At 42.7% G+C, this 27,253-nt stretch overlaps 2 protein-coding genes across 2 annotated transcripts; one reads left to right on the forward strand and one right to left on the reverse strand.

The window, feature by feature from the left end:
- Positions 1-123: 123 nt before the first annotated feature.
- On the forward strand, positions 124-6,765 carry pik3ip1 (phosphoinositide-3-kinase interacting protein 1). Its single transcript, XM_008276565.1, has 6 exons — positions 124-409; positions 579-707; positions 1,112-1,228; positions 2,866-3,054; positions 3,159-3,237; positions 4,992-6,765. The coding sequence occupies exons 1-6, from the start codon at positions 298-300 to the stop codon at positions 5,206-5,208; spliced, it is 843 nt and encodes a 280-aa protein (XP_008274787.1). The 5' UTR covers positions 124-297; the 3' UTR covers positions 5,209-6,765.
- A 1,326-nt stretch (positions 6,766-8,091) lies between these two features.
- On the reverse strand, positions 8,092-25,734 carry limk2 (LIM domain kinase 2). Its single transcript, XM_008276566.1, has 16 exons — positions 25,478-25,734; positions 25,169-25,259; positions 17,448-17,583; positions 14,490-14,599; positions 13,875-14,060; positions 13,479-13,584; positions 12,584-12,798; positions 12,310-12,496; positions 12,127-12,213; positions 11,756-11,887; positions 11,339-11,395; positions 10,747-10,812; positions 10,243-10,417; positions 10,084-10,139; positions 9,660-9,817; positions 8,092-9,376 (listed from the first exon to the last, which is right to left on the reverse strand). Exons 1-16 carry the CDS (start codon positions 25,491-25,493, stop codon positions 9,160-9,162), a joined length of 1,995 nt encoding a protein of 664 aa, XP_008274788.1. The 5' UTR covers positions 25,494-25,734; the 3' UTR covers positions 8,092-9,159.
- Between the last annotated feature and the right edge of the window lie 1,519 nt (positions 25,735-27,253).

Consider the following 27,253-nt stretch of genomic DNA (forward strand, 5'->3'; position numbering starts at 1 on the left):
CCTCTATGCGTGGGTGTGTGTGTGTGTGTGTGTGAAGCTGGTGAGGCTTTAGGACCTTGAGGCTTGTACTGCAAAGCACAGCTCCTCCTCCTCTTCCTCCTCCTCCTCCTCCTCCTCCTCCACTGAAGGCTGTTTACGAAGAAAGCTCAGCTCCTCTGACAAAAACAAGGGCTGGGACTCCAACGAGAGGAGCAGTGTGTCTGATGCACATTCAGCACAGGCTCTTCCTCCGTTTTAGACATTTTCTATATATTTGTATTCATTAGATTTTACAGAAACAAAAAAGGGGAGCACACCATGTTGTCTGTGAATTCAGCCCGTCAGCTCTGCAGGATGTTTTTCTCTCTGCACGTTGTTTTCCTGAGCGTGGCCATTGTGGAGAGCAGTGCATCAAATGGAGATCAAAGAGGTAAAAAAATATATGATGCATTTTTATTCTTGTGTCCAAATTTGTTGTGAGCGTTTATGTCAATGTACACGTGTGGGAATGATGCTTTGCTTTTCCTCCTTTCGATTGCACAAGATGTTTATGTGCAGGACTCACGTGTTGTTGTTTTTTTTGTTGTTGTTGTTCTCAGATTGCATGACATCCAGTGGTGTGGAGTACAGAGGAGAACAACAGAGCTCCTCCTCAGGTCTGATCTGCCTAAACTGGACCAACACAACCAGAGACTATGATGTTAACGTCCATCCTGACTCGCAGACAGGTAAACTCTTTGTGTTTGACATCAGCGAGTGTCCCTTTAAACTGTTTCCTGCTCGAGGAGTGAAGACAGGAAATGGGTTTTAAAATGCCACACATGTTGATGAACACAAACAAGCACCTCTTAACATCTTTACAGTTTAATTAGATGAAGGGTTGTAAGCAACATTTGCTTTAGATATCATGCTTCTGATTTGTCTGCTCATGGTGCTGAATGCCGTCTTTCCAACAGTTTCCTTTTGTGTGTTCTGACGGCAGCCTGTTCATTGTAGTGTGATGAAGTCGTGTTAATGATTAATGAATCCAGCGGTTTGCCCACACAGGGGGACAGAGACACACAGAGACGGGCCTGTATTTCCACAAGGCATCGGTGACAGACGTGTGCTGTTTTTATCGTTCCTCCTGTAGGTGTTGGAGATCACAATTACTGCCGAAACCCAGACTCCTCCGAGAGGCCTTGGTGCTACATTGCTGGCCCAGATGGAACAATCCAGAGACAATTCTGCACAATTGAGACATGCAAAGGTCAGTAAATGTTGTACAAAGCATTAATTATTAACAATTGTTGGCTTTATGTTGGGAATTTGTCAAAAAAAGGGAAAAGAAAACAAGTCAGTCTGGTCTGACAATATTAAATGTGCTTTTTTTCCCCCCACAAATGAATGGCAATACAAAACTGAAATAGCTGCTTTTCTCTTTGGATGCTCTGTGGGATTTGTTCTCTTCTTTCTGCTGCCAATTACCGCCTGTAAAACTCTCATTATTTTTAAACAAGTGGACTGCTTGAGAAAAATAATGAGGTGCTTTTTTTGTAGCTATGCAAATGTTCTAATTAGTCGACACAAAAACGATGCAGCCAAGTTGTAAACTTTTATGGGTCAATAAAAAAAACTCAAAATGAACTTTAAAAAGTTTCCATTGTGGTACATTTACCACAAATAGAGCATGTGTACGGCGTTATTGGAGATGGATTACCAACAATGTACTTTTCCTGGGTAGGAGTTTTAATCTGCAGTAGGTCAGTTGGTCAGAGTTAAGCTACTGGCAGAAGTCTGGTGTACTTTATCCTTTGTTTCTCTTTTACCTTCGGAGCCAACACAAGTAGCACAATAACAAAGCCCTGCACACACATGTCAGAAAGTTCAGCCCGAAGAAAGGCGCTGACCACGCCCCACGGCCCAGCTCATTGGCACTCACAAACCGGCTCTCCTTGGAGACAGCAGCTAATTGGCTGCTCGGTTTATGACTTCATGCCCTTTAACTCGGGCAGAGTTCATAAACAACTTGGGGAAATGGAAAAAACCTACAAGACCAGATGTTGACATCTGCAGCCTTCCTGTCTCTTGACAAGAAGTCGAACAGGAGGAGTGTGTTTATATCTGGTGTTTAAAAAAAAAGGAAGAAGCAGAATCTTATCATCTAAATGATTTACATTCCAACGATTTCACGAGTTCAGTCGCAGAGCTTCGGTCCTGCTGTCAGCGAGGGTTTTGCGTCAGTGTTAATGTCGTTGGACCAGCAGTAATAGGAACCCACACGCTCCAGATGATACACCGTAGTGAAGTCAAAGTGTAGCGTGATGTGATGTAGTAACAAATGAGGGGACTGTTTGTGTGGATGCTTTAAAGAGAGTACTTCCTAATAAGCATGGATCTAATAACGGGATAAAAAGAGATCCAGAACAATATGAAAACCTGTCACTGTGCACTGAACGTAACCTGATATCAATACACTGTCTGCTGTGACAAAGATAATCAATAGTTCTGATGCTGACGGAAACGAATACCTGACGTACACAACCTCTCTGTGTTATTCAGTAAATAGAGGTACCTTCATATGAAAACACAGAAGTCCTCACACAACACAACCAGAATGATCCTGTTCAACCGATGATGTTAAAACAAGAGATCACAAAGAATAAATGATCTCTGACCTGTACTCTGTGTTAAAACTTCATAGTGATGCTTACAGTTGTGGAACAAGTAGGACAGAAGCTTGATGGGTGAATGAGGTGGGCAAAGAAGTGAAAGTGACTGTTCTCAATCAAACAGAGAACACACATTACAAAAAAAATCACTATGATCCACGTCCTAATCCTTAATCTGATTTGGCTGCTAAATCTCTGCTAAAATGTTTATTTCTTCCTGTCTTTGTATCTTCAGAGCAGACCTCGGCTGTGCCAGCAGAGGCCGAGTCCCTCAACCCAGCAGGAACCACTCCCTCCACAGAGAACTTCCAGCCGGCCAGGTCACAAGCTTCTCAGGGAGAAGTTGCTGCTGTGCAGCCAGTGATGGGAATCAGCCAGAGAGTCCGCACAGCACCTAAAAAGAAGAAGGACCTGGGCACTCTGGGTATGTTGTACTGGTTGTGATGTATTGCTGGATGGACTGAACATCTCCGTGATGTGTTTGTGCCTTCAGTTTCTCAGACTTCATGCTCTCCTTCTGGTTTTCAGGCTACGTCCTCGGCATCCTCATGATGGGGATTATAATCGTCCTCGGAGTGGGCATCACGCTGGGCTACTTCTATAAGAGGTCAGTATCTAAATCACAGCAGGATCATCGGCCTTCAGGTCTTTAGAAAGATGTACAAGATTTTGGTTTTGTTTCGTGGATGAACTGCGACACAAGGCCAAAATGTGATGCTGTAGATTTGCATCTTGCTCCAGTATGACTAACTCACATGATAGCAGGTCTAGGGTCTCTGAGCTCAGCCTCTCAGCTGCTCCCCTCTGACGCTGCGTGTTGTTCCATTGGGACGTAACGCAGCCATTTTAACCGCGTTATCACAACAACCACAACAGAACATGGCTGAGAATGAAATGCCTGCAGTCTATTTTGAGCTCTCTTATTTGATGTTCTCTAAAGAGAGCGTGGAGGGTGGGCTGGATGGAGGAGCCTGCCCATTCACTACACTTATGTAATATGCAAAACGATGACTTCAATGCTGTGAAAGAGGGGACTTGGATTCCCTTTGGCGCAGCACAAACATCCTCCCGGGTCTGCGATTGGCTCTAATGTGTGATAAGCTTTGTTTTCTATTATTAGGAGGTGATTAATAATAAGGAGGAGAAGCATATTATGTCAGAGGGTTTGTACTTGCCCTGATTGTGCAGTGACATCAGCCTCAGTAGTGATCATGTGTGACTGTGTCTGCACTGTCCAGGCCAACAGGGGTGTAATGCAGAGGTTCACATTATACCCCCTTTGGGAACAGGCTCTCAGTAGGAGAAAGTAGTTTATTGACCAGCACACTGATCTCTTGCACCCTGAAAACCCCGAGGCTCTGCAGTGGTGTGCAAATGTTTCAGATGTCCCCCCCTCCCCAGAATGCACTGCTTTGTTCTGTCAGTGCAATTCCATGTCTTTGCGAGCAACCTTTAGATGCAGCGGGAAGCTTTCTTTGTTCTCTTTCTTGTCAGTTAGATTAGAAACATCAATGCCAGTCTCGTATCTTTGTGTTAAACGTGTAGCTCTGGAGCCATCAGACAGTTAATTTTTCTCCGCAGTGCCACAGGAAGCAGCTAGCTTTGCCAGGCAACCTCCCTCCAGGAAGCTTCTGGTCCTGGGAAAGAAACATTTTCTGGCGCAGAGCGAAAGGAGTCGGAAAATCCCAGATAATGCTTGAAACCCAAAATCGTCCGCACCCCATCGCGAGGACTCTGCGCAGATATACTGTGTTTTTGAGGCAGAGCAGAGTTGCGCAACTGAGGCAGGCAGGTGGGGAGGTGTTTGGAATCGGGAGTGTATGGGTCTGTTTTGGCTCGGGATCAGTAGAAGGCCGTCTCACGCTGCTTCCCGTCACCGACTAGATAAACTCTTCGCCAGCTTGTCAGTTGCGCGCTCCCTTCGCCATCTGTCTCTTGTCTTTGCCGCAAGCCGGGCACTTGTTACAACAGGCAACGTTATCTCCGTACAGTATGCTATCTGAAGCCCCTTATCGTGAGTGTTTGACTTGGGTGGAACCCAAAAATATGACTCCACATAGTTTCATCCACAAGGCATCTCTATAATAGGTATTTTTCTTCTGATAAGACTTGACACTGACTGGCCTTTTGCATGATGCTTTGATCTTTAGCTGATGGATAATTAAAAACAATAAAATCAATATTGTTTTATTACACTTGGCAGGAGTCAGTAAAACAGCTCCAACTGATAGCTACTGTTGCTTGATAACCGCTTGAGTGTTTGCTCTCATTTGAAAAGGCGATTATAGGTCAGCGTTGGTTGAACAGATTGAACTTTTGAGGTCTAGATTTGTGATGGCATCGTCTGTGTTTTCCCTCCAGGGGTCGTGACATGAAGAAGCAGCACGAGCAGCGGGTGTACGAGCGCGAGATGCAGAGGATCACGCTGCCCCTGTCGGCTTTCTCCAACCCCACCTGCGAGCTGGTGGACGAGAACACGATAGTGATCACGGCCGAGCACGAGACCACCCCGGTCCAGGAGGGCGTGGAGGGCGGAGACCCTCTCATGGGCCAACAAGCCGGCACCCCCGGAGCATGAGTTAGCATGTCAGGACTGAGATACACTTTTTTTTTGTGGACCAAAAAAGAAAGAAAAAAAAAAAAGCACTCCTATCTCCCTGTTTCTCCTTTTCCACCTGTTCTTGAGGCAGTAGGGGAGCAGGGTTGGCTCCAAAGACTTGAACTTGAATGCTGTGTCATTTTGTGCCCCTTTTCCTTTTTTTTTTAAAGAAAAAAATTCAATATGTGAGGCACAAACAAGATAAGCTAGATGGACACAATCTTTAACAACTAAAAAAAACCATGGAGGTGAATTTGTTGTCAATGAAGATATGTCACGAGGTCTTTGAAATTCATATCTGATAGCCATGAGTATACGGTCAGGCTGTCCTTCTAAGTAACAGCACGGATATCAAGTCAAGGCGAGTCAGTGTTTTTAATACTCTGTGAAGAAACCAATTCTTTATGAAGAGATAGTGTTTGGAATGGGGAAATGTTTGTTTTTGACTGGAGGTGTGGTTATACGATACGGCTGGGTGATAAGTTTGAAATTGTGTCGACCCACTGGCTATGCCGATGGAGACAGGTGTATGTACAAAGACTGCTTTGTCCCAGAGAAAGACAAAAATAGTCATCCTGCTCTGAGACGACAGGATGAGAGAGCATGAGGTAAAAAAGAAAAAAAAAAACAGGCCCACTAAAGACAAGGGAAGGCCTCCAGCTCAGAAAAAAAAAACTGCCTTAGCATGATACTTCTGAATGTATTTGTTTATCTTCTTGTGGAATTTTTTTAAAAGTTTTTTTTTCTTCCTCAAGTGACGGGTCAATGCAGTTTAAAAGCATCGACGGAGGTCATTGGCAGACGTGAAAGAAGCCCTTTTCTTCCACAGGTTAAGGAGTGACAGGAACTATACAGAGCGCTCTCAGGACGCGTGAGAGACAGTAGTTAGTCCTCAGGACAAAACAGCACTGCCACAGCACAGAGCAGATGGGATCAGAATAAGAAAAGAAAAAAAAGTCTGTCTTTGCAGTGCAGGACAGTGTGTGTTCAAGTGCTGAAGAAGCCTTAGATTCAGACATTTGAGATGCATTTGATGCTTCAGAGTAGAGAATGGAGCAGATTAGAAACAGTCCAAAGTTTGCTGTTGTTCACATAAAACATCCCCAAAAAAACATGAATGCATGTATAAGGTTACCTGCTGTATGTTTGCCGTTCAGGGGCCACTTTTTTGCATCTTAAAAAGTAGAACTGTTCGTTGAGAAATACATTTAGAAAAAAAAAAGAAACCTGCCTGACGATAGAAATCATACAGAAGACTTTAGTTGGTTGCACATGATGCACCGTTACTTCTCACTGTTTGTTTGTTACCACTGGATCGCTCCAGATGGTCTTGTTTTTGTGTTTATTGCTGGATCCACATCACTGGTCAACTTTGGTTACTGCTGCTCCATTATTTTAAATGTCTGTGTGCTGGCTGTAATTTTTATTTTTTTTCTCTTCATTATAGCAATGTTGTTCAGCGTTTGAATTTAGTACTTGTATTTGTATGGATGCAGATTTTCACTGCTGAGACTGAAATAAAACATCAAACACCAACACGTGATGTAATCTGTATATTTACAATTATGGAGATAAAGGGGATTTGTCTCACTAGAACGCATGAAGGCTTGGACTGTTGTCAAAAGTTTGTTCACGGGAGGAATGTTTTGCTGCAGCTCCCTCTGTTGGCAATTCTTAAATATGTTCATTTGTTTATTGGAGTCACCTGAGAAAGCAGGTTAGGATAATGAGGGAAGGAGAACAAGACTGGATAGAAAACATTTAAACACCTAAAAGCTAAACTGTTCGGGTTTCTGAATGTTATTATTGAGTTGTCACATGCAAATTTCTTTATTTGATGTTCTTTTTTAAAAAATTGTATTTACATCTGGCAAGTGGTCTGTGGACAGGATTCAAACTTAAACATATGCATCTATGTAATAGCACCAAGTGGCCTCGTCGTTTCTTTATCATTTAAAACTGTATATTAGATTAGATTAGATTAGATTAGATTAGATAGAACTTTAGTATATGAGACAGAAATGCTGAAGCTATAGATCTCAGTTGACAATGGGCCTCTATGCCTAGAAACTAACAATGTAAGACTGTAAATGGCACTTAAATATGTTTAATGATGAAATCTGTAAAATGTGAGGTTAAAAAATTGAAATCTTAAATCTGTCCAAATCAGTCTGACCCACAATCGTCATAAAACAAATTAAAAAGCTGCAGTATGTTATGAAACACACATTCTGCAGTTGTGAAGCTATTAAAAGAATGTTCCTATAATTATTCATTTTCATGCACCTTCTAATCATCCATCCATCCATCATCTATACACCATTTAATTCTCACTAGGGTCGTGGGGGGCTGGAGTCTATCCTAGCTGACTTAGGGTGAAGGCAGGGGACACCCTGGACAGGTCACCAGTCTATCACAGGGCTACACTTAGAGACAGACAACCAAGCACACTCACATTCACACCTACAGACAATTTAGAATCACCAATTAACCTCAACATGTTTTTGGACTGTGTGGGAGGAAGCTGGAGAACCCGGAGAGAACCCACGCTGCACAGGGAGAACATGCAAACTACCTACTACCCCACCTACTAATCAATTTTTATTTTTTTAATCAATTCAAATTTGGACTTTAATGAATGCATTCCTTCAGATTTTATTAAATATGGCCATTTCATTGTTTGTTTTTTTACTGGGAAACTGCTACTTGAAGGAAAACAAAAGAAAAAGCTCATTCCTTCCCTGCATTGTCAGTTTTAAGGCGAACACATTTTGTAATATTACTGCCACATTCTAACATAAGAGTCAGTTCTTTGCATCAGTCCTTCTGCCACGTAGAAATAAATAATGACAATAAAAACAGTAACTTTCAGAGGCTTTATTTATGAAACACTACAGTGATATAAATAATAGTGGTTACAACTGGTCGTCAGTACCTTGCATGATGAGAGCAAAAAGGCAAAAACGTCCATCGTTGACGAAATGTCTAAAAATCTACAAATCTAGAGTTCCCATTAGAAAATGAAATCCAATTAGAAGTACAATATGTACATATTTATATACATTGCTTAAGAAAAAAAAAAAGTCCAGTTCTTCTGTACAAAGCTCGTTTTTACGGTCAGCTCTTGTATGATTACGTCTGACAGTTTTAATAGTCAAACATTTCAAAAGAGCTTCTGTCCTGTTTTTTGTATTTGATAGAAAGAAAAAAAATCTAAATGGTTTCACTCATTAAATTCATTAGACTACAAAGTACAGAACATACTCGTCAAGAATGAGAAGAGCGGAGCTTGAGAGAAACAAAATCTAAACACTCCTTCACCATCTTGTGCCAAATCTCAGTGTGATGAAACTATTTGGGGTCAGAGTGTGCTTTTGCTTCCACTGCCGCCTGAAGTCACACCTGTTTTCTTTGCGCCCTGCCCTCTGCTTACTTAGTCATGTCAATCAGCCACACTGTCAAGGATATTTGCTTTGTTTGCTGCTGAAGTGAAGTGGCTCCTGTTTCGGGCAACGACTGATCTGTGCATTCCACACACAGCAAACAACAGCTTCAAAACAAAACGGCCGTCACATGAGGACTCAAAAGTCCTCCACCTTATAAACATGCTCATCCTCTGTCACAGAAAGTTGTTATTTGTCTTTATACATGGTAAACATTAAGTGTGTTGAGCAGGGGGCCTAGTAGGGTAAGAAAAATTAGCAACTAACACTTGTACTTTTGAAATGTGTCTTTCCACTCTCGTTGCAGTTCGCTGGCGCTCACAGAGTTAAGGTCCCACACAGGGACGCTGGTCCAGCTACCTCAGGTTATCCAGTTCTAATATGGCTCGGGTTTAATACAATTTTCCTCTTTTTTCTCATCCACAGTATTAGTGCAGCAGTTCAGAGGCGTCACAAAGTAAATTAGAGACCCAGAAAGACACAGTCTCTAGGTGCCATTGTCCGTCACGCTGGAGCAGTCTGGGGAGGCTGCTGTCGGGGTTAATGACTGATCGGCGCTGCCCTGCGATGGAGAGCTGTCTTTAGGCCAGTGGAGTCGACTCAGACTCTGATGCAGTTCATCCAGTTCTGCTGGCAGGGGGATTCCCAGCTCCTGGTTGAGGGACAGAGCTCCAAACCAGTCCTCAAGCTTCTGGAAAGGTGGACTGAAGGAGGAGGAGAAGGAGGAGGAGAGATCAGCGAGGGCACACAAAATGGTTCGACGTTAAAACCAGACTGACAAGGTTGAGAGAAAACATGAGGAAGCAATCTGGCAGCTGAGGCGTGTTCCTGTGCAGGCAGGTCGAGATGGCATCTGAAAGAAGCTTTTGTTTTCTCACAGACCTGAGTTCAATTACAAGGCTGGACTCTCAGCGTCTCTCAACTCATGGACAGACACGTTTGTTATTTTGGACATTTTAGTGTGAATATGTGCTCCTATGTGCTCACCGGTTATCTGGTGTGAGGTCGCAGCATGCCACAGCCAGGGGAAAGAAAGCTGGTGGACAGTCTTCAGGGAGGAACTTCTCCACAAACTTGCCAACATTTAGGCCAAAGTCCAGAGTCCTCGGGAGGCACTCAGGGTCCGCGTAGACTTTTCCGATGATCTGAACCATAGGAAAGAGGATTTTAAAAATCCATTAATAAAAAGGCAAATCCAGGTGAACAGACCAAGCACAGACATGTTTGAGCTTATTAACTACAACGGTGTTTACTTGTAGAACATTCCAGCAATGTTTTCATGATCTCATAACACAGCTGGGAGAGGGATCTTTTTAAAAGCTATTAACTGTCTTTTTTCCTGAAACCTCATACGTCTAGGATTTAGAAATGAATCTGAAGCAAACAATTGAAGTAAAAATCAGGCTCTTACCTCACAAAGTACAATTCCAAAGGAGAAGATGTCCACCTTCTCATCGTAGCGTTTGCCTGAAACAACATGAAGCAAAGGATAAGTAGCTGCACTCACTGACCCACAGCGTGAGTCACCTTCTGCACGTCAAGGTGGTCATTCTTTTGGTCAGCGGCTCACCGTTTAGCATCTCCGGAGCCATCCAGTAAGGGTTTCCCACGACCGTGTACCGCTTCTTTCGGTCGATACGTCTGAACACCCTCTTCTTAGTGGAGGGTTTTTCAGGTGGAGGTTTAACTTTCTCCTCTACTATGAGTCGGGACAGTCCAAAGTCAGCGACGACTACGGTGTTGTCCTGTGGAAAGATGACAAAAGGTTTCACTTTAAGACAGAATAATCAAGTATTTACGTTAAAATTAAGCTAGCTGAGAATGAAGATTAAATGTTCGATAATATCAAGGAATAATAAACATGGTGTTTGCTTTTGGAGGCTTTATTTCTGCTCATATAGTTCAACACTGTCTTGAGTTTATAGGAATCTTTATATAAAAGTTTTACCAGAAGTCTTGTTTATGTAAACACAACTGGCTGGAGCTGCTTGTATTCACTTGATGAAATATCGCTGCCACCTCACTGTTCACATTTTATAATGTGTAATAGCTGGTAAGATGCCATGTCACCTACCAGTTTAACCAGGCAGTTGTGGGAATTGAGGTCTCTGTGGATGATGCTCATTGAGTGAAGGTAGGCCTAAAAACAAGAGGAAAGTCAGGCGTGGTGAGTCACACATTCAAGTACATTTCTTTTTAAATGGTCAAACTATTCAGGACTATCTACAAGTCTTTTGGATTCAAATCTTATCAAGTCTCTGCAAGACATGATAACTGTTGCACTGTGCCTTTAAATGCATTAAGGAGGTCTACAGCAGTGGTTGCTCAGTGTGTTTATTGTGATCCTATATTACAAAGTCATGTCAGCTTATGAACATCCACAACAGACTGCATATCTATGAGTGGTGAGCAGCTCAATCAAGGAGTGATTTTCCTTTCTCAGATTAACTTTAATGATTATGAATAAAAGCGTTTTGTGCAACAGCACTTGAAACATTTATCAGTAACTACCTCAGCAATCATCTGGCATTTATTAGAGTCATCTCAGGACACTCTGTGTTGGCCTCAGTGCCCATTAAATGTGCACATATAAACACATTTACTCAGCAAAAAATAGCAGCCAAGCTCTTTAATAATAGCAGTGTCTTTGCAAGAGGCCAACTCACCATGCCAGAAGCGATGCTCTTTGCAAAGCTCACCCTTTGCTCCCATGGAAACGGGTCCTGTCAGTTCCAAGTAAAGACAAAAACGACAAATGAAGAAAAGTGCATTTAGAAGCCACAACAGAGGTAAATATAAAGACTCATTTGCACCAACATAGAGGCATTAATAGTAAACTAAATTAAAGCTTCATGAAATAAATTCTCCAAAACAAATTTTAAACATTATTAGAGACAACTTTTCTCATTTTACGTCTCAACCAGTTGACATGGCAGCCTATTACAGAGCTAAGAGCCTTGTATCAGTGCAGAGTTTACTCTAGGTCACCCCTCCTACACAACCCTGAGCTGCAAGCAGCTCTTTCTGTGGTCACTGAAGGGTTTTTGTGCTCTGCAGTGGAAGAGGAGAGGAGTTTGACTCACCGTGTCTCTGATGAAATCCTTCAAGGTGCCTCCCTCAATAAACTCTGTTATCAAATTAAGCCTCTTGTCCTTGTATAGCACACCGATAAACTTCAAAACGTGGGGATGATCGAGGCTTCGCATCACTTTGACCTGAAGATTAGACAAGTGACAGAAAGGAAGAAGCTCCTGATTATAATAATCTAATCAGTTTGTACTGAGGTCAAACTTAATCCACGAGAGAAAGTTCTAAATTCAATAAAAGTCAGACTCCCACAAGACTGAGGCGACAACTTGTTGGGACAAGTGGTGGCCTTTCAGCTGTGAGTATTAATAAACAGACTTCATTTTATGTGTGAGAAAGCACAGGCCTCCTGCTGCAGATTACCAACCTCCTTTAGGAAAGTTTTCTGGGTCTCCTCATCACAACGGATCAGCTCTTTCATCACCATCACCTCTCCTGTGGCTTTATGCGTCACCTGTTAACACAGCAAAAGCAGCGTATGTATCAGCTGAAGCTCTGAATGACAGGAGTAGAACAAGTGGTGAAAAACTGATGGAAGCTGGAGCCTGACCTTGATAGCTTGTCCAAAAAAGCCTTTTCCTAAGATTTCTCCATGTATGAGGTCGCATGGTCGGAAAATGCGATGAGAGCAGCTGCTGGAGGATCTCAAGGATTCAGATCGGCCGATGTCTCGCGAAATAAAAGTCTGGTCTTTAGGAGAATTTGGCCCCGGTGACTTACATATGCTGTTGCTGCGCCTGAAACAGACGGAATACAGCTGATTAAGAATCCATTGCAGATCCTCGATATGTAAAGGTGTACGCCTGTTGCCTGCTCTCACTTACCTCAGAGACCTCCTTTTCAATGTGCCGTCATCAACCACATCTGTTCTCTCTAGGACCGCGTCAGACGGTGAGGACAGACGCATGCGGGAGGTGGCTGGGACCCCGAGCCGGTTCCTGGGCGACCCCAGTCTGAGCCGGTCTAAACGCTGCCTCACCGGGTCGTATTCTATAAGCAGCTGCAGCGTGTGACTGGTGCGGTGAATGAGATCGTCCACCTGAATAAACAATCACATCTCGAGTTGAAAGATTTTCCATGATTTTAAGAGGATTCCTTCCCAGGAATGTATCACACTCTTCCCAGAATTAGTCGCACCAAACAGCTGTGGTTAGTAAATTATGAAATATGTGTTCATTCCAATGATTATTTGTTTATATTTGGCAACAGAATGAGAACGTCTTTTAAAAGTGCACCGTCTTTGAGGTACAAAAAACACCGCGAAAACTTGCTGACAATAAAACGTTGCTTACAAACAGCTTCACTGGATTTACCGTGCAGCAAAGGAAACGCAACTAAGCCTAACCTTTGAAAAAGAATGTAATATTGAAATGCGGTAAACCAAAGACAGGGTAGATAGGAACTAATCAATCAAAAACAAATGTAAAAATCAAAGCAGTGAGTGATGGCTGCTTTGGAATGCATGTAGTGGTGTGAGACTGTGGGAATGAGCCTGTAAGTGCTTTAAGTCGTTCCACATACCTTCCTCTCCCAACGCAAGTATGTATAAATGATGGAGGAATGTGAGGAATGCGAAAAATTACATGTGCAGCTTTTGTATTAAGAGAATACAGCTATGAAAGATGCACTCGAGGAATGAAGTGAACGAACATTTAATTAGTTTTGCTTGAATAATTTCAAACGAGTATGAGAGACGGCGTGTGTGAGGTGTGAGCTCACCTCCTCCTCCATCAATGTCCCGACAGGAAGGCCATTGATCTCCAGGATTCTGTCGCCAACGTGGATGGCATTTCGCACCTCTGGACTAATAAGCATCCCTCTGACCCTGGAACAACACGGTAGCAACACGGATATGTGAGAACTGGCACTATGGAGGGGATCATTTAAAGACAGCAAGTTTAAGAAGAACTGTCTGCTACTCAACTAGTTAACCAAACCCCAGGAGAAACAGTGACATCATTTCAAACTGGCAATAACTACTTTTTCTTGCAGTGGCACACTTACAGTCCCACCTGATATTTAGCAAACCTATAATCAGTCTTACGTAAAGCATTACTCATGCTGCTCCCCACACGACAGCAAGACGGGAATCAGACAGCATCGAGTCCCACTTACTCTTTGACCTGAACACTCGCTGAGCCGTTGACGTCCCTCCGCACCGACACCGAGAGGCCTCTCTTGCCGTTGGCTGCGGACGGCATCGAGATGAGGGTCACCGTGTGGGGCAGCGAGTCGAGAACCGAGTCCGGTGAGCGTTTTTCCAACATGGGTGTAAGGACCACCTGCTTGTAGCACTTTCCACTGCACACAACAGGAGAGGAAAAATTTTATTACATGTACGCACATGTGCTTTCTGTTAAATTGCTGTTCCAAGAAGGCACAACATAAAGGAGTCATGGAATAATGACTAGCTAAAAATGAGTAATCATCCTCATGGCATTAACCTCAAAGCATTCCTGTCTGCTATTCATTAAATCCGCAACAAGCTCATGTTAAGTGGAAATACACATTTCACTCGTGAGCAACATTAGAGATGATGGCTGTGCAGCACCGTTAAATGTAAAGAAGTGTGAAGAGCAGCAACTGAAAGAAGATGCTGCGCTCACATGCATCCTTTGTTTTACTGCTGAATAAACAATTTTACAACCTTCACTTAAACACCATAAAATTGAATAATAAAACTGAAACTCGTATTTTAACTTTAAAAAAAGACCCGTTGAGGTGCCTTACCAGTAAAGTTTGGACCGCTCCACTAAAGCGTAGGTATCTGTGTCCTCAATCACCACCTTGCAGCTGAGGCACACAAAACACTCAGGGTGGTACTTGTGCTCTCCAGCCACCTGGAACCAAAAAAAAACAAAACAGCTAATTTTCCATCCAGCACAGAGCAGAAAGAAGTAAGATGATGACTCCGAGGCTGCTGGTCTTTTCTTCTGTGCTTTGCTCATCAGAGGTGAGCGTGTTTTGCTGCGTGCTGCTTGCTGAGGTCCTCCCACTCTGACGCAGCCGTAACACCTGCTTTACTCTCAGTCTGTCTGGAATCTGCGATGATGTCACTTCAATGAAGCGTCTGAGCCACTCGACTCGACTCACTGCCGTTCTCCCTTTCAACCCTTTGAAAGCAGCTCTCAGGCTGTCATGCGCTTTCTCCCACGGTGACACTGCTTACACATCGCTGACCAGATTCCCTTTCTGCAATTCATGTCACGCTCCCATTCCATCTGGCTTTTCTTTTTTTTTTTTTTCATCTCTCTCGCATGCAAGATGAGATAAGGTATCTGCCCCTCAGGAGGCAGGTAATTTACCTGTGCAACTACCTGAACACTAGAAACGTAGATGTCGCCTTCATTTAAAAAGTATTGAGTTACAACTTTTTGTGGTGCATGAACAAAATATACACGCAACGCCTTCTAGATTAAACTTCCTACAGAGAAAACACATTACTATTGTTTTGTGTTGTTCCTGATGCCATTTCACCACCATCCACGAGCTGCATTTTGTTCTAGCAGTAAACAACTCTTTTGTTTTGTATGTGCACTGCGTTGTAAGAAGGTTTTCATTTTTGTCTGCATATCGTCTGTTTTCAGTACATTCAGTTCAGTTGCATTTCTGATTCTAATAGGCAATGTCCAGCTTGGATTTAGAGTGTCGTACGGATGTGGGACGCAGCCAGAGAGTCACACTTTAGTTATTTGCAACTTAAGCAAACTGAAAGTAGTGCCGTACTTTTTCCAGCACTTGCGCTCAGCTCTGAGTCAGTGAGTCAGTGCTGGGAAAGGATTCCCTGCTTCTACGGCAAGATTAAAGTGATGTCAGCCAAATTGTTGTGACATCTCCGGAGTCTGTCTGTAACTCCCTGCCTTTAAGCCAGGAACAAGAACCACCAACACCTGCTGCAGCCACAACCTGCCTGAGGCTTAAACAGCAAGACAGAGCTGTGAAGACTTGAGAAATGAAAGAGATCAAAGTGCAGGACGATTACAGAGGATTTATTCTGGACAGAAGTTATAAAAGTGAAAACAAAAGCAGTTAAATTACATAACCTGATCATAAAATACGAAAAAAAAACAAAAACCAGAACATCCTCAATGAATCCATAAACTAACAAATGATTAAACCAGGACAAAAACAATAGTGTTCTGGACCTGAATGCCTAACAAGCAGCAGCAGCTCTGCGTGACCCTCCTCCGCTGAGGGACCACAATGATTTTCTTTCTGGCTGAGAGGCCACAGTGCCAGTTCAGCCCTGCCAAAAACACTTGGCTCCGCTGGCTGATGAAGCAGGATGCCAGTACCACATAGAAGAGTCCATTATGTGTGTTGCTTGGTGGCAAAAAGAAAAACTTCAGTCTGGCTCCATGTTAGACAAGTGACCCTCTTCGTGACGAGCAAGAGCTGCTGCCACCTGAATTTCATGTTTCAACCTGTAGATACTGACTCAAAGCTGGCTGGCATTTGGATTAGATTCACACACGCCAGTTTCTCTAATTTGAGCAAGGTTGCTTTTTATTGGTTAGCATTTAAACTCCTAATTTGTGGAGCAAAGGATCTGTTTTTCCCTTTTCAAGTATTGCTTTAATAACAGATACTTGATCTCTTAAAAGCCATCGAGACGGATTATAGTATAAGCAGTGGACGGAGGGTAATATTAATAGAGTCACCGCACCACAGAGGAGCTTAACATGATGGGCTCCAAAACCGCCTCATGTTCTAGCATCTTCCCACCAGATCCTCTGTGTATTCGGGGTAGTGAACTGTGGAGAACTTATGTACTTGTGTAGGGAACAGAGCGGGGCCTCGAGGGGGGAAACTAATTCACAAGTGAAGTCAAGAGCTCATTCTGCTAAGTTCAGCAGCGGCCCATGTGAAGTATCACTCATCTGTAAATGTAATAACTGCCACAAAAACAGCCCCCTGCCTCTTAATGCATGTTACTGTTAATCTGGAGCAGTGGGGAGAGACGGGAACACAGAGAGCACTGACACGCTCTGTGGGCACTCTGGTATTATTTAAGTAGAGGGGGGAAAGTGTTGGCAATTGTTGTTACATGATCGTGGCAGGACAGACACGGAAAGCCTGGAAATCACATGTAGCGGCGGTCGAACAGCCTGATCCCTATGATGAGATTTATTAGACTGAAGCCTCGTGAAATCCCAAAGCGGCAAACAGGAATAAACACAAGAAAATGCAAAAAGTCTGGGAGGTTGCAGCGCTAATTCTATACCAGAGAAAGCTCCAACAGAAGGAACTTGCACAGACAGATCTGGTATTTTTAGATCTTTAACACAACTCGGGGGGGAGAAAAACCCCATAACATTAAGTTTAAAGTGAGAGCGGTGCCAGAGCAAGTGGCACGCCAAGGCCAGGTTAGCACGGCATGCAAGCATTCAAAGAAATCTGGATCTTACACTTCCCCTAATACTACTTAATGGCAACTTTTCCTGCCTCTTTCACACGCCACATCCCCAGTTTGTCATTTATCTCTCAGCCAAAAGTCATTGAAGATATTACACAAATGTTTTCACGGGTTAATCTGTGCTTTGACGTGTGAAATCACTAGAAATGAAGCTGATTATGTAAAAATAGCTTCACTATATATATATTTTTTTATCTTATACCCCAATTGTTTACACCGAAAGACTGGTTTAGCTTAAAAACAACACAATGAGTGCACTCCAACAAACTTACCATTGCAGGTCCAGTCATGAGCAGAGAGCAGCCGTGACAGAGCTCTCCAAACTTCTCCCAGTAGTGTTTGCGACAGTACAGCTTGCCGTCCTTCTCATAGTACCAGTTCGTCAGGTGATCACAGCACACAGAACATCTAAGAAGACAAAAAACGCTCATGGTCAGAGACGCAAAGAACAAAGTAAAAAAAAACTGAGAAGATGTGAGGGATTTCAGCAGGAGCCTTTCAAATGTTCAAAAAAAATCACTCTCAACGTGAAACGAGTCTCAGAACCTTTGCATATTATTTGAAAAACAAATTAATATATATGTGGGTGACGTCTGAAGGATCCTAACTAAGAACTTCTACAGGTTAACATGATTTAAAAATACATTTATCAATCTATTATTTGTAGTTTTTGACTAATCAATTAATGTTGCAATGTGTAAAATAAAATATGCATAGCTAAATGGTGCACTTTTGCCTCGCAGCAAGAAGGTCACCGGTTCGCATCCTGGTGAGGACACCCAGGATCTTTCTGTGTGGAGTTTGCATGTTCTGCACGTGCAGCGTGGGTTCTCTCTGGGTTCTCCAGCTTCCTCCCACACAGTCCAAAAACATGTTGAGGTTTAATTGGTGATTCTAAATTGTCTGTAGGTGTGAATGTGAGTGTGATTGGTTGTCTGTCTCTAAGTGTAGCCCTGTGATAGACTGGAGACCTGTCCAGGGTGTCCCCTGCCTTCACCCTAAGTCAGCTGGGATAGACTCCATCCCCCCATGACCCTAGTGAGGATTAAACAGTGTATAGATAATGGATGGATGGATGGATGGATGGATGGATAGCTAAATGGCAGTTGCCTTCGAAAAGCTTAATTCTGTCTTTAATGAAATCAATAAGTACAGAGTTAAGAAATGTTTAATAGAGATGAAAAAAGAATGAGTGGCCCTTTTATGAAAGTTCTTAGTTTGGGTGTTTCTGATGGAGACTCGAAATACTTTGGTTTATCTAAAAATGATTAAAGAATTTTTATATTTAACATCAGACTGCAGAGCAAGACTAAGGATTTCCATTAATAAGAAGGGGACAGTCATTATTTTTGATTATTGATTCTTGTTTTTAATTCGACCAACACTTGTGTTCTTAACCCAGTGCAGCACTTATTTTTCTTCTTCATGTTTACCAACTGATTTACTAAAATCAGCTGGCTTGAATTCCTAAAATAACTTATTTCAGAAGTATGAGACAGAAGGAGGGAGGAGCTGAAATCCACTTTGAAATAATGAGAGGGAATTTAGACCTACATTTGCAGTGTGGTAAGAAACATTTGAACCATTGCTGACACTACTTAAACTTTTCAAACATTTTTCAATCCCCATTCCTCTTTTCACATCCATTACACGCGGCTGAACTGTGCTATGCAATAAAAGAGAGCTCGTATAGAAACCATCAATCACACTGCTGAACGCACACTTTCCACTGTGAGATTGGACGGGACATGAACATTTGCTGGGGGCATATTCCAGACAATGACAGCATGTACTTTTCTGTGTTTAACAAGGTGCAGGGCACAGTAAATACCTCGTCCCTGAGATGTGCAGGGTCTTGCATGTGTGCTGTTATTACAGTGAGGGAGGCAGATAGCACTTAAAGCTGCTCCACTATTGAAGCGGGAGAAGCTGGCAGGCCTTTGCAGATGGTGGATTCACGGAACATTTGGTTACTAGACTCTGTGCACCATCGCTAAGGCTGCCAAATCCGTAGCCAATTTCCACCTTAATGGGATCCAGTTGTATGAGAAAAACAGCAACACAGCTTTGACAGCAACCTATAGCCAGGCAGCCTCAAAAAAAACAAAAAAGAAAAAGAACAGAAACCTCTGCAGGGCAAAGTCCGCAGATCATCTGGCTGTTTATTGTGCAGTTTCTGCTTGGAGTTACTTAAACTTCTCCTTGTTCTTTTCTTATCTATGCCAATGTAAACACTAACAAGTCAGCCTTTCAGCCTCGTGGTCAAAAAGTGCAAACCATCAAACTACTATCCTGGGTTCAGTCAGCAGCCTGAGTTGCAGGGCTATCTAATCTGTGCTTCTCTTCTTTCAACTGAGAGGCAAACACAACAAAAGCTCAATATTGAGAACTAATACTGCTGTTATTCTAAATTTCATTTGACTGCACTTCTTGTTTAATGATCCCAACAGCTGATTAAACTTAACTGTCACCTGAGAAGATAGCTGGCAAAGTGCAGGGACGTCTGTTGCTGCGACTTCGGGACAAAATGTTCAGAACGAGGAATGCCGAAGATGCCAGCAAAGTGGGAAGCACCTGCAGGCTACGAGCGTTCCTCGAACAAGCTGCACTGGTTATGCAAAATGGTGGCAGCAAGTTTGCCTGCCAGAATACAATCAAGGATGAACCACTCTGTCAGAGATTAGGTTACTGAGAGGTCTGCAGTCGGTTTTGTGCTGCTGCTGCTGCTGCTGGATTCTGACTTTGTAAACACACGCTCCGATTGCTCAACTTCTCAGTGAATCTGAGCAAGGATGCGGAGAGAGACGTATGATTTAGCCAATGACGTGCAGACAGATGAATCACAGTGAATGACACAAGTCACGCACCCCTGTTTGCAGGACTAATTTCTCTTAAACTTCAGATTAAAAACAAGTGTCATAGCAGGTGTGACACAATCCACAGATTGTTGTCAAGAATGAGGACAATAATAAACATTCAGCTGCCGCCGCTGTGCTCCTGATTAACAACCATGTTTAATACACAACTACAGCCATACCCAACATGACTGTTAAAGCTCTACTGATTATTTTGCCCTTTTGAGGCAAACATCAGCTTCTTAATAATGACTTGAAGAAAATCCCATTTATGTTTTAGGTAACCTTTTCCAGGACATTACTCTGAAGAGGGGGTTGTGTACTTTTGTATTTTTTTGGTGCAGATCTGGCAGCAATCTTTAGCTGAACCCCACAGATCACATTGTGCTCTGCACTGTAGGTATAGTTGATCCAGGATTATTGACTTTGGCCCAGATTCCAGATATTTCAGAGTTTTCTGGCATTACTTAAGAGGGAGCTGTCCATTAGAGGGAAGACCACATGTTTGTGTCTCTACCGGGGAGAGAAGAGTGGAGAGTGGGAGAACCGCTGGCTCTGAGGTGATGTTTCAGCTTTAACATTAAAGTCTCTCTCCAGTCATTGATTAAACTCTCTTAAACTTATCTCTGTGTATCAAAGCAAAAAAAAAAAAGAAGTGTTTTGGACATAAAAAATGTCTTAAAGTGGCTTAGATGCAACTCTGCAGTGCTGCTTCGTCTAGAATGTGCAGATGTACGTAGTCCCTGCCTTCCTCTCTATTCACTCAGCCCGCTCGCTGCAACCCGAGCACCTACAGCTCACCTATGACTCTGCTCAAACACTGCAAAACAAGCCTGCATTTCACAATGGCAAGTAGTAACAACTCAGACGTAAATATTTGAGTCGGAAGTTAATTCTGAAGAAGACAAACAATACAGAACGCCCCACCCAGCAAGTTGACGGGATTGGTTCCTTCCGTTTATTACATATGAAACCCTAGAGGTGTGAATTTCAGACTGTCACTGGTATACTGCAGTTTTAAGGTTGAAATACTTAACAACACTGACTGCTTACTCTCACATGACGTGTCTTTTAGCATATTTAAAAAAAAAAGACGAACATATGGTCATCTTAACAAGGTAAAAAACTATTTTTGCTGGAAGGGGTCTTTAAATGGCATCCGTGTTAATGCCCTTACTACAAAAACACGCAGAAACGAGCTGATCCTCTAAGATGAAAGCAAGACATTTTAAGAATGGACACAAGGTCAGCGTAATAATGACTCGAGTCCGATGCATCATGCTGTGATGTGATGAGGGGAAACAGAGCAGAAAGTTTGCTGGAGTAAAGATTGCATGAGTAATGGTAGCTTTGCTGCTGTGCTCACAGCTGCACCGAAGGCCAAACATCTGATTTGTGTGCGAAAAAGACGCACAATTTAATTAAGTTTGATTTATGCTCACAGAAGGATTAAAATAATTTGAAAAGTTGTCTGAAATTCTACACAACAGAACAGATCCGCAAAGAAATGGGTCATAGATATGTAATTATAGATATTTCAAGCAAAAAGCAAAAAGAATTTGCACGAACTAAAGGCCTAAAATACTCTGATAGATAGAAGAAGATAGAAATATGATGTTATGTGTCCATTTATATTTAAAAAACAACCAAACATGTAGGCCAATATATTCTCATTTAACGTTCTACCAAGAGAACAGTACTGAGAGGATCACTATGTACATCATCTGGTGATACCAGTGCACTTCAACTGCCCCATTAGATACATATACACAAGGAGGAGACAGAAAAACTGCAGTATTTCAACAGGTACTGAATACACGGCTGTCAGTATCTGTCCAGGTGCGGCAGGAAAAACTAAAACTTCCTCCGTGTTCTGAATAAAAAGCATTCCTCGACAAACCCCCCTGATAAACTATAATTATTGTCCATTATGTGGCTATAATATCGAGATAAAGTGATGTAAGTGTGCTTATGAAAACACCTGACTTCCTCCCATACGTGCTGCTGAATGGGGGGTGGGAACGATAAACTCAGGTGGCTCTTCAGCGAACAATGCAACGGCCCAGCCTGCACAAACACTGCGAAAAAAAACATTACACATTTCCTTAAATCCACATTCCTGCTGCAGTGTATTCCTTTGTTGAAGTATGGAGATAATAAGAGAGACAAGTGGCCTTGAAGACCTGCAGAGGGAGTGTTCCACTTTTAATGGGGTCTTATCTCAGTGTGTGCAACTGTTGAGTTCCTAATGTTTTACATAACAAGCTCACTGGAGTGGAGCATGACAGATCATTTCACATCACAAGGACAGTCCGTAATTAAAAGAACTAGACTTCAGAGATACTAAATACCACCTCTGGTCAACTGGCGTGTGATAAAGAGAAAAATCTGCTAATTTATGGAAGGAAAAAAGCAACAGCTGCAAAAAGCAATTATTCCCTCAATTATTCAACAACTTGTTTTGATTTTAAAAAGTCAAACAGATGTTTAAACACCAGCTCAGATTTTCCTGAGCCTAAGAGTTGAACCAATTCACTGTAGTCCTGAATATAAAGTTTACTGACAAATAAGACAGAAGCAATAAATCTGCACACTTCAAAAGCTAAAACCAGCAAATCACAAGGCTTCTTTTGCCCTAAATTTGAAATTAAAATTCCTCTGCAATCAGAATAGTTGTGGATTCATTGCTGTTATTAACTAATTAAATAATTTCTAATTAAATAATTGTAATTTCCGTAAAACACCCAACTTAATCTCTACAATGTACGTGCTGTAAGAAGTGGCAGCAAAATATAAATGAAACAATTAAAGGAAAATATGAAGTTCCTCTTATATCCCCTGTGTATTTCAATTTCATATTTTCATTGCACAAAAACCAAATGAGTACAGATCAAGAGCAGTTATAATTTCCCCCCCTCCCTGCAGCTCGACACACTCCGAGTGAAGAACCACTTAGGAAGCAGCCAGCTTTCTTTGGGGGGAGAAAAACAAAGTCTTTGTCAGTAAGTGTCTGAGACAGCGGACTCACGCCTCTGAATCGTTGTCTAGGAATGCAGAGCACAGCAAAGTCGAAGGGGCCGTTACCTATAGGACTCAACAACACTGCCAGGTTTACTGGAACAAGAGTGACGTCGGCCCCTAAGAATGTTCAACTAGGTGGAGGTACACGGAGGGCAGAGTGGCAGCGTGTGCACAATAGAGAGTGGGAACACCACAGGGAATCGCATAAGCAAGGACATGTTTGTTTCCTTTAGAAGTTTTGACTTGCAAAGAATGCAAGCAGTAATTAGGTGTCAGTTTACTGCGGTTAAAAACGCTGGAGTCAAGCCTCAGTGGGACAAACCCATGCAAATATCTGATATCGGCAAGCTTTTAAAGAATGTAACTTAAGAGTTTTTTTGGCAAATAAGAGAGGATGCCAAAAAAAGAGAGAAAGCATAAAAGTACAAAGAAATGGAGAGGATCAGTGGTGAATAACACAGCTGTGTCAGGAGGTGATACAAGGAGCTGCATGTGTTATTGAAGAGTCAGCGTTTGGAAAGAGTCAAATCCCAGGTTATGTAAGGACATGGCTAGAAACTGGCTCAAAACTGAGAGACAGCTGCTTTAGTTGTCAGAGACAGACTACACAGTCACCATTAAATCTGCTCTATTTTTAAGGCTTCTCGGACCTGCCAGGAGACCTCCTGAGCCACAGTCCAGGAGAGTAAAAACGCAGGATTTTTGGATATACAGTATCCTGCCTCTGAGAAAATCACTCAGGCATCCAGTTTTTATTGATGTGTTTTATAATGTTGGAGTCAGTCAGTGCAGCCACTACTGGACGTCTTCATTTATGAAGCTGCTGGGATCCTGCGGACAGATTAGTCCTGCAAACAGTTTTAAAATAATCTGAGCCACCTTAACTTTCGCTTGTTCTCATGTGAGATAACTGTGAACCAAGAGGTGAAACCCTGAGTGTTATATCACATTGGTATGTACAGTATGTTGACATCCAGCTGCAAGGTCGCTGCCCCACACGGAGATGTTTCGCTGTGGGGCAGCGACCTGTGAAAACCACTCACATCATCTCTGCTGTGGCAATCATTAAGCCACAGAACAAAGTCCTCCTGGAGAGTACCACCATGTCAGTATAAAGAGCAAACACATAAATGTACATGTGATGCTTCAGTAATTCTCTGCATCCTTTGGAACATGGAGGAATAAATGTGTGTTATTCCAAAACAGAACGGACATCATGAATCAACCACCATACCGAAGCAGACCACAAATCACAAGTCAGTGTGTCCACCATTTGCATCACATAGTGGTACACATCTGTGATCCAGAGAGTTGAAAGATGTTTTGGATGCTGCTTATGAAATGTTACGGGGTTTTGGCAAAGTTGGCAGACATTCTAGGGGGCGAGATCACGCACATTGTCGGACCGTATTTGACAGACTGTCCATTGTGCCGTGCTCTCTGATATGATTTCTTAGCCGACAAATGGTGAAACTGTGGACATCAAGTGCCTGGCAAGAGCTCTAACCCACACACCAGCATCCAGCATCCCAACAGCCCGCTTCCTCCTCTCTCTCTCTTATCACCTGTGGCATCATTTCATTTGAACAAAAAACAAAACTAAAAAAACCCCCCCTGCATTTTTAAGGTGACTTTTTATAGCCACTAATCACAGGAGTGTCTGCGTCGTGGTCACGCTGTCTGATCATTGTCCTGTGAAGCCACACCTGACTAGAATGTGGATTAACTCGAGATTTTGTCAGCAGATGAAACGCTCAAAAAATATTTGTGCCTAATTAGCCACACAGATTTAACCCTTTCCTAACCACAGAACTTTTGAAGATGTTTTTTTTATATTTTTGTTTGGCAGATATTTAGGAACATGTAGAGGTCTGACATGGTGCATACTGTGCAGAGAGGAACAAAAAAACAAAAGGTAAACTGTTAAAAGCAGACATTAGGGCCCGTGTTTAGGCTACAAGACAGAAGCTTCTGGGATTCTCCACAAGGCCATTTGTAGCTACACCCAAACCCAATTGTGTCCCTGTCAATGCAACCCGTCGCCCCTCTTCTCCTTTCTAGAAACACAAAGCCTTCACTTATCGCACTGACTCACACGTAAAAAACCATAAACTTACTGAAAGCAGGCGTTGTGCCAGGTGTCCTGGAGGACTTTCATGTGAAACGAGTCCTGAATTTTTGCTCCACATCCCGCACAGTAACAGTTATCTGCAAAAAAAGAAAATGAGAGATAGAAGTCTTCATTTTAAACTAGAGAGGCGGTGATAGGAGGTAAACTGAGGGACTCGGTGAACAGGTACGACCGAAACTAGGCTTTAAATTAGCATCAATAAATCCTGTAAACGGTACAACTTTCACACTGTGCCGACTAGAAACGATGTAAACTCGCCTCAGTGTGAAGGTACAACCTGAAACACACTCCTCACCTTCTCGTTCCTCCATCTGCCTTCCGAGGAGTATCGTCGATATTCACGTCCTCTTCTTCTTCTTTTTCTTCTTCTTCTTCTTCTTCTTCTTTCACAGACTTCTCATTCTGCGGCAGGACAGTTTGTCATGTGCCGCTTCAAACTCCCATTTCTCTGCGTTAAAAAACTCCCACAAAAAAACTCTCCCCAGCTCCGAACACAGCAGCAGCAGCAGGGAAACGGGAATGCTTTGAGTCCCTCCACAGAAAAAGTGAAGCCGAGTCCTCCTGCTTTTTTTTTTTGCCGCTGGCAGGATAACTGACGTAATGCAGTCTCTACATTCCTGTACGGAGAGCGGCAAGGCCCAAGTGAAGCACCTGGAGCAGAGAAAATGAGGTTTGGCCCCGAAGTGGAAGCGAACAACAGTAGCGCCATCTAGTGCCAACATGGCTGCACTGCACATATGTTGTACAGTCAAGCCCACGGTTGCTGTTGTTCAATTTAGAGTGAGTTTTTTTATTTGACTGATAGGTTTCTTCTGGCTGTAGCTGTCATGAAGCAGTTACAAAGGACTCTCTGTTTACTGATAAAAAATGTTAACTATTTCTATGTTTGCTTTTTTAAAAACGTTTTTTAAACTGTACCACCAGGGGTCAGCACACATTGGTACCCTTCTTTGTAATGCTTCAACTGCCCCCACTGAAGAAGTGGGCATTAGGCTTGGAAGCATTGCAGGTGATGGACACTCTACAGTTCTATAGTTTCATTTTGCAGACGCTTTTATCCAAAGCGAGGTACATCTGAGAGTGGATACAACACAAGCAAGGAGAAAACAATCTGGATAAGTGCCATAGAACAAGTTAAAGTGTGATAAGGTGTTGATGCCAATAGCAGGCTGTATGGGAAGTAATAGGAATGTTTTTGGGGAGGGATGACTGCCCCATGTAGGTTCTTTGAGATGTACCTAACTCATCCCAGAGACTTTGGGCGACTGGTCAGAAAGATTGGAGGTTTGAACCCCTGCCATGGTTAACCCAACTTGCTCCATTACCTTATAATGGCTGACCACATATCCCAGTCTGACCCCAACCGGGATGTCCGTCCATCCATTGTCTATACACCACTTAATCCTCACTAGGGGGCTGGAGTCTATTCCAGCTGACTTAGGGTGAAAGCAGGGGACACTCTGGACAGGTCGTCAGTACACGGAATGACCCTGTTTCTTTCTGATCAGTGTTTGGAGAATTGGGCACAATATCGACATTTTTTCAGTCGTCCCATGTGAGGTTGGCCTCAGTGAAGGATTCCTGCCCAATTATAAATAAAAGACATGAAGGTAAAGACAGGTATAGCAGCAGCGGTCACAGGTCCTGCTCGTGCATCTGCTGCTGCATCTTCTGAAGCATCTGCTGCATCCTCCTCAGTTAATCATCTTGCATTTTGATCATTTTGATGATATTTCAACATGGCTTCTAGGATCAAAGAAGAAACACAAACCCCTCATCACAATAAGATGGCAATTCTTTGGATACTCCTGGGTGGTCTTCCATCAAAGTACTAATCAGGCCTGACCCTGTTTGGCTTTCCAAGATTAGACAAACTCTTGCGTCTTGGGTAGATGGCTGCCTGGAATGACCTGCTTAACCTGCTGCTGTGACAACCTGGCCCTGGATACGCAACAGAAAATGGATGGATGGAGGATTTCTTTTTTTTTCTTCTTCTTTTTTAAACTAAAAATGCCATGTACAAAATAATTCCTGCTCTTTCTCAGAAATCAGAAATCAATCAAACAGTTCT

The sequence above is a fragment of the Stegastes partitus genome, unplaced genomic scaffold (assembly GCF_000690725.1).
Source record: "Stegastes partitus isolate 25-593 unplaced genomic scaffold, Stegastes_partitus-1.0.2 Scaffold77, whole genome shotgun sequence".
NCBI lineage: Eukaryota > Metazoa > Chordata > Actinopteri > Pomacentridae > Stegastes > Stegastes partitus.